General features: G+C 33.2%; 1 protein-coding gene across 1 annotated transcript in view; it reads right to left on the minus strand.

The window, feature by feature from the left end:
* Positions 1 to 2111: 2111 nt before the first annotated feature.
* Positions 2112 to 13088, minus strand: part of Yaf2 (YY1 associated factor 2) — a 63243-nt gene continuing 52266 nt past the window's right edge. Inside the window, exons 5-6 of the mRNA XM_048802442.1 lie at positions 4552 to 4704; positions 2112 to 3912 (exon numbers count right to left, since the gene is read on the minus strand). Of these exons, the coding sequence (XP_048658399.1) occupies positions 3675 to 3912; positions 4552 to 4704 (391 nt within the window). The 3' untranslated portion in view covers positions 2112 to 3674. The remainder of the gene's footprint in view (positions 3913 to 4551; positions 4705 to 13088) is intronic.

Below are 13088 nucleotides of genomic sequence, written 5' to 3' on the forward strand. Positions count from 1 at the left end.
AAAATCATTCTGAAGTATCACACACATTGCTGTAAACATTCTACAAAATACAACCGAAACATTGACATGAAGATGACTCTTCATGTCCTCAAATATTGATATGCTGTAAGTTATTTGTTCTCTCTCCCTTCTCAGTGATTCTCCTGTTACCTAAAGAGCATCCTTCTGCTCACTGCCACTGTTTCTGCTTTATTTTCCCCTTTCTCTCCTTCCGTTTCTTCCACTCCTATCTTTTCGTGCCCTTGATATCAGTGAGGGTTATTCTTCATCACCTGTTCAGTAGTCAGAGAAGACATGATTTTCCTTCTGCTTTCAAAAATGATAAGTCACATCCTGTGTTCTATAACCTTCATTGTCTTTTGATTCTGCTCAAATATTTTTGTCACTGATGACTTTTCTGTACTTCTATTTTTCTGCATGAGTTGTTCCAGCCAACTGAAGGTAACTGGGAGTGAAGTGGAAGTGGTGAGTGCTAAGAAATCAAGCCCTTATTTTACTGTTATCTTCTCTTTACACATTCTTCTCTTTTCAATTAATTTTCAAAGTACAGTACAGAAATGTCTATGAATGGCTTACTATATGGCCTAATTCCAACATGAGGTCCTTCAGAGACTCCAGAAAATAGATAATTGCAGATGAACAAAGTAAATTAAGGGCCCCAATGGAAACTTAAAACTTCTAGACCATTTACCATTAATGCATACGCCAAAACCACATTCTTTTAGGCAACAAAGATATGTATCTAAAAGAAAGTTAACATATATGCTATTGACTTATACTGAGGGTTGCCACCCCTCTTTTAAAGTTTTAACCTTGTATATTATTATCACTATAATTTTAGGAAAACATTTAATAAAAAATTAAACTTTTAAGTTATTAAGTCCACTATTTCTGTTACATAATACAAAAGGTTTTAAGATTATATATTCTTGTGTGCCTCAAAGTACACCTTCACTCTTTCTTACATGAAAGCAAGGTAAAAACACCAAAAATTTTTTGTTACTGCCTTTTGTTATTTGTTTTGTTGTGCTGGGATTAAACCTAGAGTCTTGCAAATCATAGATAAGTGCTCTGCTACTGAGCTACATTCCCACCCAGCTCCAAATTCTTTTTGTATAGAATTTGGTTAAAAAAAAAAAAACCCACATTGTAAATTCATTAAACAGAGCTAAAAATAGATCCTAAAGCCCAGGCTCTGAAATCTTTTTGCATATTTTAACATTAGGTACAAGTGTTTAAGGGATCTGCATGTTTTCCTGGTGTGGAAATATAGCTGAGGTAGAGTGAAATGAAGGCAGGTATAGATGATTGTGATTAATGAAAGGAAAACAAAAGTTCAAACTAGGTATCTTAATTCATTTCTCCATAGTGTATACCATCAGGTTCTTTAATTATGGAAAGATGGTCTCTTTCTGGGAACAAACATCTGAGGTTACATTGAAAATTTAGTGTCACCTATAGAACACTATTCCCTTAGGTCATCCAAGAGGGCACAGGAAGAATTTTTGTTACAAAAAACATTTTTGTGTTTTTGTAATGGGATTTTACCTACAATGATAGTAAAGGCTCACACTTACTAAGCAACCAAAACGTGTCAGGTAATTGTTAAGAATTATACATGGATTGACATTTGACCTCTTAACAAACCTGAGTTAAATATGATCATATATCCCCCTCTTTTATAGATGGGAGATGAGCTTCAGTAATTTACTCAATAAAACTAACTTATGTTCTTCAACAGGGATTCAGATACCAAACATCAATTAGCACTCAAGCTCCATGCCACAGTGTCTTCACATTTATGTCCTACTCAGGTAAAATCCCATCTTCTGTCAAATTTTTCTTTCTTGCAGTTTACTTAAAATATATCCTGAAAGTATTTAATAAGATGCAGTGCTTTAAAAGCATAATTTTGACTTAAAAACTAGAATATTTGCCCTATGTTTTTAATTTTTACTATCCCCAAAATGAATACATAAAACATCTGAACTATAAAAAATAGGATAAGACAAAAAATCTTGTTTTAAAAGAACATAACCACTTAGTTGGTATTCCATTCAAAGTATCTTATAATAAAAGCACAAATTGTTTCATTTGACAACACTGAAGAATGAGGTATATGAATGTTTTAATCACAGACTTTTACTGTATGCAATTAGCTGTATTTCACAACTAGCATCTTACAAAAGACAGTACCATTGTGCCTGGATAAAGTACTGCAATTAAACAGAAAATTACATTACCACAAGAAACCACCAAATATCACAACTGTCAGGGTCTACATTTTTTTTCTTCATATGTTATCATGTTTTTAATGTGATATTTTGGACCGAAGTTATGTTTTTAAGTTGATTTACACATCAAAAGTCTCCTGTAAGTGGATGTATACTAAGCAAATGGTTAGAGAAAGCAGGAGACCCTAGGAGAATTTAAGTATATGTGGTTTCTAAGTTGGATTTCAAAATACAACATAAAACACTTTATTAGTTGTAAACAAAATGCAAAATCTGTAGTCATAAAAATATTTTATTGGTAATTGTACATAATAATGAGTGGGGCTGTAAATACTTTTTAAATTTCAGGATATTGATAAATGCATAAATTGGTAGTTGTATCTGAAAATAGGGTAATATGATTTTCATAAGAACTGTCATATTTAATAAGAAGCCAATTAAACTGATATAAGATTAGTTATTTCCCAGTTCTGTGCAACAGTTCCAATTTCTGTGTTAATTAGATTCATATATCTATAACCCTGAATAAGTTTGGGACAAGAAAACAGTAATAAAACTATCATTAAGTTAAAGCTTTTCCAAAATTGCAACTTTTAAAATATGGAAAGTTTCTTTTCTGTTTTTGCCCAATGAATTTTAATGTTTTATATAGTTATTTGAATTTTAATGTTTTATATTATACAGAAAATACCAGTGTTCAATGACAATATCACCAAACCTGAATTATAAAGCTAAATAATCAATGTTTTATTCTTTACTAGTCTGCTAGTAAACATTACAATAAATGAATGTTTTGAAAAATAAGCAAACAAACAAAAATGAATAAAACCAGAAGCATAATTCAGAAACAATAATTTAGTAAAAGGTGTCAAAAACATTGGCAAAGGTTCATAACAAATTCTTTATTTAATAACAACTTTCCTATTTAACCACACCAAGTACCAGCAGGTGTATTTAAGAGGATAACCATTAAGAAAATCCTGTTGCAGCAATAGTTGATTAAGTTGATCTTTGACTTGTATACATATAACTATTTGTTTCACAATTCTCAAATATTACATATTTAGGCAGCTTGCACTATGTTATAAAAAATTTAAACTTGTTACATGCCAATAGTAGAGAATTCAAGAATCATGTGTTAGAATTCACTAAACTAAAAGTGAAAATAGACTTACCAATAACACTGCATAATGATAATTCAACCACATTTTCATGGCACATAACCACAGAGACCAAAATGTTAGGTCAGGAAATGTTTGGTAGGCATAGATTACGGTAAAATCTAACAAATTCTGACAAAATTTTAATTTTATGTAAAACTCAAATTATGGATTGTGCACAAATGTGTTTGTCATGAAAATGTGGTATTTCTTGGCATAATCTGTGTATTTGCATGGTAGGACAGAAGTGACTAAGATAAGAAATTGGAGAAAATAAATTTTAATGAGATTCTCCATTCAATGATGAGGCTTCTCCTCTGGGTGAAGATGACCTGGACATTCCCCTCTCTGTGTTATCAGAGCTAGAGCCACTCTGACTATGTTGATCTGCAGAAGCAGCACTAGATGCAGGCGGTGACTTTGTTTTCTCCTTAAAGTCTGTAATAATGACTGTTAGATCTCCAACGGTAACTTCCAAATGCTGAGCACTACTCCGATCCACATTTTTCAATCTTGGCCTAAACATAAAAAATGATGAATTTTTAAACTAGCTTGTCCCTCTACCAAATTTCTGAACACACACTAAATAGTAAACTAGGCAAAAGTAACCAAATGAATACATCTATGTTTAAAGCGATTTATGTGAAACCAGCCACAAAAATATCACTAAATGCTTCAAATAATTAACATTAATTGAACCAATCATTCGTGAATCTTCAACATGACAAAAAACTAACAGCCTGGATTTAGTGGTCTCTTAATTATGCTTTAAATTTATACTATATTAAGATAGATGTTTTAAAATCAAGGAAAATAGCTGTATCACAGAGGAAATTGATGAAAGATAAGGCTGAGCTATATGCGAGGCTGTTATTCCACTGGTACCAGACCCATAACCATTTTGATTGGTCAAAGCCCATGCAAAGGAATTACTATTCTCCTGCTTTTCAAATAGTTCTTTTTATGAAAAAAAAAAAAAGGACAGACAGAAATATCTATTAAAAGTCTTGTAAAATGAAAACCATCCTCATACTTAAGCTTATATTTGTGACCTCTGGGTTTGATTTCACTTTTTGTATATATCAATGTTAAAAAAGAATATAAATATAGATAATTTTATTACTTCAACAATGCCATAAAACACTCTTCAAATTTACCTGGTTTTCTTATGACTGTTCTTTTTGCTAGTTGTTTCCTTTTCACTTTTTTCTTTTTCTACTTTATCTTTTTTCTCTTTCTTTGACTGTGTAGGGGGCACAAACTGCTGAGTAACCTGCTGTGCAACCAACTGGGAGACAGGTCGAGGTTTCCTGTGTGCATGTTAAAAAGAAAGGTTTTGGCATTATAACTTAAGAATATATATATAGTTTTATGAAAGAGTATCCCATGTTATGAGAATTTCTAGTATAAAATCCTCATATGTAAAATAAAATTACTGTGCTGTTCAACAAAAATAGAAACAAACTATAATAATGGTTAAAATTCATAGTGTAAGATATATGGTCAAAATATTAAAATATAACTGTACACAAAGCAACATGAGACATCATTTAAATGTACATCATTAAATGTTCATAGGGAGGCATACATATAAATAAACATGAATTTTTAAAAAGTTAAACTTTAAGGTTTTCACTGAAATAATATTTTATTTTATTGGTACTAGGGATTGTACAAAGCAACCACTCTACCACTATATCACACCCTCAACCCCTGAAATAATATTTTAACTTATCCCTCCTCCTCAGAGAACGAAATATCTAACTATCAAGACAATGACTATTTGTTCTTTCCTTTTAAAACCTTTAATTTGTTCACTTAATATTTTGAGTTCAAAATTTCTCATTTCTTATTACTCAAATCCTTAAAACTCCTATGACCTTGGTCACAATCTCATTATGCATTTTTTGACCTTAAAGATCTGCTCAGTCTTTTGAGATTTAACTACTTCTCATTTAAAAAGAATATTGAGAAACTACTGCAGGACTTACACAGAAGTATTTTAAATGTCTCATGGATTCACCCTTTGGTGCAAGATAAGCTATCACCATATTGGCCCAGGATCACAGGTATAGAACTTGGGCCCCTGAGGCCCTTAAGAGAGAAAGAAAGGCAAGGAGTGGGAGAGAGCAGAGGGGGAAGAAGTATGGACAACAAATAAAATCATATTTCAACATTTAGTCTACGAAAAATACTAACTTCATTGATTAGAAAATCCTTATCCTATTGCAGGTAGTATAGTTTTAAAAAAATTTTGTTGTTGTTGTTGTTCTTCTACAGCAAGACAAAACAAAATACTGAGAAAATACTGCAAAATCTAACATTCAAAGCTAAAAGGAAATAGGAAACAAGATGTAAAACAGATTTCAGGAGACCAATCATGAACTTTGTTTAGAACCTATACAATATGAAGTACTGGAAGGACATCCAGGACAGATGTCTAATGCATAATTTAAAAAATAGGATTGACAGAAATCAGGGTTAGAGAGCTAGATCTAGAGATCTAAAGATCAAAATAAAAGTGTTATTGAATGTATGGTTAAGTAATGGTTGACTTGTAAGGAAATGAGCTTAAAAAAGAAAAGGATTAAGGTAGTGATGCTCAAATTCAAGGTATATCAAAATCTCCTAGAAGGCTTGTTCAATTTGCAGAGCCCTATAAGCAGAGTTTGATTCAATAGGCGTTGGGATGGAGCTAAAGGATTTGTATTTTTAACTAATTTCTAAGTTAAGCTGATGTCTCTGGTCCAGGGACCATATTAAAAAGAAGTTTAAAGAATCTGTGCTATATTATATTTGGTGAATACTGAAGAGTAGTCTGAAAGCAGAGAGCAACAGAAAAATGAAGGGGGAAAGAAAAAAAAAAGGACTGAATAAATAGGAAAATATTCAATAATGAAAAGCTAAGGAGCATGATTTACCCTTAAATGATAGAAAGTTTTAGACTTAAATTTTACAAAGTGTCATCAATCTGAAGATATTGTAGGGAAACTTCCAGGAAGCTTCCAGGTAAAAATTCAAAATAAAAATTTAAAGTAACACCTAAAATAAGGAAGCAACAGAGACGTTAAGTCAGGCGGAAAAAGCAAATGTTGACTACTTAGATGTGCCTTCCTCACTTCTCAACCTACAAATATTCCTTAAGCAAAACATCACAAAATCCATGTTATCATCTAACATTATGTGGGTGAATACTATAGTCTGAATTTTTGTGTCCCTTACCCCCAATTCTTATGTTAAAACCTAATCTTTAATGTGATAGAATCAGGAAGTGGGGAAGTAAATGTAATTAGGTCATAAGACCAGAGCCCTCCTGCATGGGATCACCACCCTTATGAAAGAGGCCCCAGAGAGCAGCTCTGTCCCATGCACCACGTGAAAACACCATCATATGAAACAGAAAGTGACTCTATTGAACACTGAATCTGCCAATACCTTGCTTAATCTTGCTCCTTTCAGCTTCCAAAACTGAGAAGTATATTTTTGTTGTTCATAATCTACCCAGTCTTTGTTATTTTGTTATGGTAACCCAAAAAGACAAAGACAGTGGGATCAAGGGCAAAACAAAAAGAAATAATTCTTAAATGTTGATAGGTGGTAAATAGAAAATTAAGTAAGGAACAAATGGGGCATAAGAAAGAATTGTAATGTTAACTTTACCATTTCTTCTGGGCTATAAGCACCACAAGGAAAGGGAAGTATCTGCTTTATGCAACATTGTATAATTACTACCTACTTGATACAGTATTGAAAAAAATACTAAATATCCAACCCTTATTTGTTAATGAATGAATGGATCATAATGATCAGATCAGGGTATTGGCATATCTGTCACCTCAGAGGTATCTCATTCAGAAAAGGGGTACTGCCTCAAAGTTTACTTATTGGTCAGGATTAACCACTCACTCTACAGAAGAAAAAGAGCAATAAGAATTTAATTTCTTTTTTAGTTGTACTGGAATATGGCTAGAGAAAGAAAGCTTAAAGATATGGCAAGGCTGAAAAAAAGAGTTGTTTAGGCTAGTGCCTAATGAACAGTCACTTAAAACTGAGTCACTCTAAAATATACAATGCAACTCAGTAGTTACCATTTTGTCTCACAACTTATTGTGGATTTTTGAGTTTTCATAATATTATGAATGCCAACTTCACCTACTGCACTTTGTACTGTCATTCCTTCTATCTCAAAAATTAAAGCAAAATGAATTTATAAAAATGTCAGAGTAAATAAAACTGCAAACATTAAAATAAATTTATATTCTTTTGAACCTAGAATAGAAATTGAATTAAAGTTATTTATGTTATAATTAATAAACTGTACAAAGTTTATTTACACCTACTTTATTTACTGCTGCCTTTAAGTAAAACTCAAATAGTTTTCTAACCTCAGTACCTAACATTAAGATTTTTCAGGAATTTAACTATATTATGCTGTAATTAGGTACAGAATATTTTATAACATAATCACTCCCTCCCCATCCCTCCTCCATCAATAGTTTCTAACTGGTACCCCTCTGTTGTGACAGTATTCCTCAACATCTCCCTCCCATTTTCACGTAAGCAGGGATAACCCTAATTTCCAGATTCAGAAATCTTACAATACATTGCCACCAGGTCTTTTTCACACATTTCTATGTTCAGAATCGTCCTAGAGTCATTTTTCCTTTTTAAAAATGTCTTATCAATCTGAAATTAAAAGTATATTAGCAAAACTAACACATAAATATTAAAAAAAAAAGTCATGGAGCTGGGGATGTGGCTCAAGTGGTAGCGCACTCGCCTAGCACGCGTGAGGCACTGGGTTCGATTTTCAGCACTATGTAAAAATAAGATATTGTGTCCACCTAAAACTAAAAAATAAATATTTTTTAAAAAGTATATTAGTAAAACATAATTTACTTCATAAAACCATAAAGCTGAGTTAAATAATTTATGTTAAGTTCTTCTAAAGTATTTTAATTCTTCTAAAGTATTACACTCTTGGTGTAACTTATGAATAGAATACTCATTAAATGTACATTCTTGGGCTGGGGTTGCAACTCAGTGGTAGAATGCTTGCCTAGCATATGTGAGACACTGGGTTTGATTCTCAGCCCCATATAAAAACAAATAAATAAAATAAAGGTATTTTGTCTATCTACAACTAAAAAAAAAAAAAAAACCAGTACATTCTTCTAGGTGGCAAAAACCAACATGGAAAGAACACATAGCGGAACTTGTCAGGGGAGAGACTAGAACAAAGAGACAAGCCAGAAGACTACCACATCAAACTAGAAATTACATAATAGCTATAAGGATCTACACTGTGATATAGTCAGAATGGAATGGAAACAGTGAACCTCATGACAGTTCAGAAGAATAATTTCTGTTATGTACCTGGATACAGAAGGCTAAAGAACACACACACACACACACACACACACACACCTGCCATTAAAGTGAAGGAAATAAGGGAATCTGAGAGAGTAGTACAGCAAGCCAAGAACAATTCTCTGAGACTCACCAACTTGTTAGATATGCTGAACTTTGAAATTTTGTAACATGAAAGAAAAGCTGGAAGCATGAGAATAGTGATGTGATAAGTAATCATGTAATCTCTGTACTAGTATTGTTTGTTGTTTATTTTATTAATTTTTAATCATCAACAAATTTTCTAGGGCTAGGGTTATAGTTCAGTGGTACAGTGCTTGTCTAGCATGTGTGAGGCACTGAGTTTAATCCCTAGCACCACATAAAAAATAAATAAAGCTCCATCAACAACTAAAAAAAAATTTCTATAGTGGTCCTTTTTGACTTTAGAAAATGTTATTTTTTCTGTTCCTGAATAATATTTTTTGTTGTTCTTTTATCTTAGACTTACTTAAATGTGTATACAATTCCATTCTTTTATTCTTTAATGATGAGAATTAATGTATACTTAAAGATTAAAATTTACACCTCATTTCTAGGCCTGGCTCAGTTTTGGGAGAAAAGAAGCAAAAATTGTGTTTCCATGTGTGTGTGTAGTTTAAGTATTGAAATGTCTGCTGCTTTCTTAGGGCTGAATGAACTTTAAAAATGTTTCACTGAGGATAGTAGGAACATAAGTTTATGGTCTTTTTACAAATTCAGAGTAACATAATGTTCAGTGATAAGGAGTTGATGTACAATAAAAAGATCATCTATCTACATAGTAAATAAGTGCTATTTAGCCGTAGCTCAGCTGTATGCCATCATCATCCACTTACTAAGCTATGTGAGGATTAAGCTGTAATTTGTGAAATATGGTATTTACAAATTTAAGCATCCTTATGAGTCTTTCATATATATCCCAGAAAGACTGCATAAAGTTTGTCATGTCTATTGACATCTATATGTGTGTGTGTCTGTGTGTGTGTGTGTGTGTGTGTTTTAAACAGTAACTGGGAGCTGGGGCTGTAGCTCAGTGGTAGAGTGCTTGCCTTGCACTTTGAGGCAGTGGGTTTGATCCTCAGTAAACAGATAAAAGATACTGTATCCATCTACAACTAAAAAATATTTTTTTAAAAAAGTAACTGATTTTTTTTCTTAAAAAAGACAGTACTGGGCTGGGGATGTGGCTCAAGCGGTAGTGCGCTCGCCTGGCATGCGTGCAGCCCGGGTTCGATCCTCAGCACCACATACAAACAAAGATGTTGTGTCCGCTGAAAACTAAAAAAATAAATATTAAAATTCTCTCTCTCTCTCTTTCTCTCTCTCTCTCTCTCTCTCTTTTTTAAAAAGACAGTACTACTCATAGGTCAGAAAGAAGTAATCTGTTTAATGAAACTAAAATATATGGCAAATTGAAGTAATATACTAAATCTCAATGGGTAAAGAAGGCTGAATTAAACCCAAATCTGTTGTGAATCTGGTAATACATTGCTAACAAAAGCCCAAAATTCTAACCAAGGAAAGATTTCTTTTCTTCCACGTTTTTTAATTGGTGCATTGTAGTTGTACATAATGATAGGGTTTGTTGTTACATATTCATACTTGCACACAACGTAATAATATAATTTGGCTGCTATCACTCCCCAACACTTCCCCCTCCCTCCACACTTCCCATCTCTTGAACCCTCTACTTCTCTCCTTTTGATTTTCATGAGATTCCTCTCCCACCACTTTTCTTCTCCTTTTCCTCTTTAGCTTCTGCATATGAGAGAAAACACAGGACCCTTGACTTTCTGAATATGACTTATTTTTTTAACATAAATCATCCCTACTTCCATCCATTTTCCTACAAATGGCATAATTTCAGTTTTCTTTATGACTGAATAACTCTATATTGTGTGTGTGTATGCATGTGTATATATCACACACCACATTTTCTTTATTCATCTATTGATGGACACCTAGACTGGTTCCATAGTTTGGCTATTGTGAATTGTGCTGCTATAAACATGGATATGCAAGTATCACTGTAGTATGATGACTTTAATTCCCATAATCAAGATAAGATTTTATAAGAAGCCACCTGTTTGACAAATGTATTGCACACTCACAGTACCAGGCACAGGTAAGGTGCTGAAGATTAACCATGGACAAGACAAAACATAATCCCTGCCCTCCTGAAATTTACTTAGCATATGGAATTTACTTATCACAAACATAAAAAATAAAATAAAATGAACCACACAAAAGAAAACCATTAAAAAAAAAAAACTGTGCTGTGATTAGAAAACCAGAGGACTTACAAAAAACAGCCATAAAAAAACTTTTGCCCTTTAACCACACTATGGAACTTGGAAATCTAATATTTTATCATGTTATGAAATTTACAGAATAAAGGAACAATAAATCATGTCTTTAAATTTTTAATTTTAAGATTTTAAAATACAGTAAACCCAATTTGTAATATTATAATAACTTGGCTTAGGAGGTACACCATTGTACTTTAGTATCTGCATGAGATAGGTTATAGGACCTCATCACCCTTCATGGCTATCAAAATCCAAGTCCCTTACATAAAGTGACATGATATTTGCATATAACCTAAGTACATCCTCTTATATTTTTTTTGGCAGGGGGTGGGGGGAATTCCATGGACTGAACCCATAGTCTCATGGAAACACCTGAGCTATATCCTGATCATCTTTTTTATTTTATTTCAAGACAGGGTAGGGTCTCCCTAAATTGCCAAAGCTGGCCTCCAACTTGCAATTTCCTGCCTCAGCCTCTTAGCAGGCTTTGTAAGTACATACTACTATGCCCAGCAATATCCTCCTATATTCTTTATTTATTTTTACTGAGGATTGAATCCAAGGGCACTTTACCACCAAGCTATATTCCCAATCCAATTTTTAGATAGGATCTCACTAAATTGCCCTGGCTGGCCTCCAACTTGAGATCCTTCTGCCTCAGCCAGGGATTACAGGTGTCCACTACTAGCCCTGGCCTCTCATATACTCAAACATCTCTAGGTTGCTTATACCTAATAAAATGTAAATGTTATGTAAATAGTCGTTATATTGTAATGTTTAAAAAATAATAACATGAAAATAAAAAAATTGTACATAGTACAGAGGCAATTTTTTCCCCCTGACAATCAATCCATTTGGATTCATGGGTGCAGAAGGGGGATTACTTAAACCTGAAGTGACTAAAGGTTTTCTTTCTTTTTCAAATGATGTTAGGAATTGAATCCAGGGTCTCATGCGTACCATCCACAGGTTCTACCACTGAACTACACCCCCAGCCCTAAAACTTTTTTTTGTTTGTTTTTTGAATTTTCTCAAATGTGAACTAACTCCTCATCAGCTGTTAAGTTTACTCCTAGGATCATATCTTGTAAATGTGGATTCCTGGTTTCTGGTTGATTGGTTGTTTTTGTTGTGTGGGGTTTTTTGTTGTTGTTGTTTTGGTACCAGGGATTGAACCCAAGTGCACTTAACTACTGAGCCACATCGCCATCCCTTTTTAGTGTTTTGTTTTGTTTTGTTTTTGAGACAGATTCTCAGCAGGTTTGCTTACAACCTCACTAAATTGCTGAGGCTGGCTTTGAACCTAAACCCTCTTGCCTTAGCCTCCTTAGCCATTGAGATTAAAGGCATGCACCACTGTACGACCCCTTCCTGATTTCAAATACATTTGAAATAGATTTTAACTTATCTTTACTTCCACTTCCTCTTCCTGCACTTCCATCAGCAAACATTCTACTTTGGAAAATCGTGACTGCTCATAATTTTGAAAAGAGGATAGCTGAAATTTTCTTTGCTCCAAAATCACCACTTTCATTTTTAGATGAGGTATAATATCTACTGTCAGTTCTTATGAACTGTATCAAGTAAACTTTTGTGCCAAATATATAAAATGAAAAAATATCAGTTCTTAAAGAAAAACAGGATGGTCCAAGTTCTTATTTCAAAATATTACATGATAAAATACTTTCTATTCCTGCAACATGGCCTGTTCCCAGCATTGGAGCTACCCACACCTTTCCCTTCACACTCCTCAAGCAGCCTGCTGGGCAAATAAACGTATACACATATTTCTTTAAAACGAACAAACAAAAACCAAAACAGAACAGGGCCTGGGATGTAGCTTACTGATAAAAGTATTTCCCTAGTGTGCATGAGGCCTTGGGTTCAAACCCCAGCTTCCCCAAAACAAAACTTTCTGTTGAATTACTATTTATGAGAAAATATATTATTTATATATATATATATATATATATATATATATATATATATATAAA

This window comes from Marmota marmota, unplaced genomic scaffold (assembly GCF_001458135.2).
Source record: "Marmota marmota marmota unplaced genomic scaffold, marMar, whole genome shotgun sequence".
Classification (NCBI taxonomy): domain Eukaryota; kingdom Metazoa; phylum Chordata; class Mammalia; order Rodentia; family Sciuridae; genus Marmota; species Marmota marmota.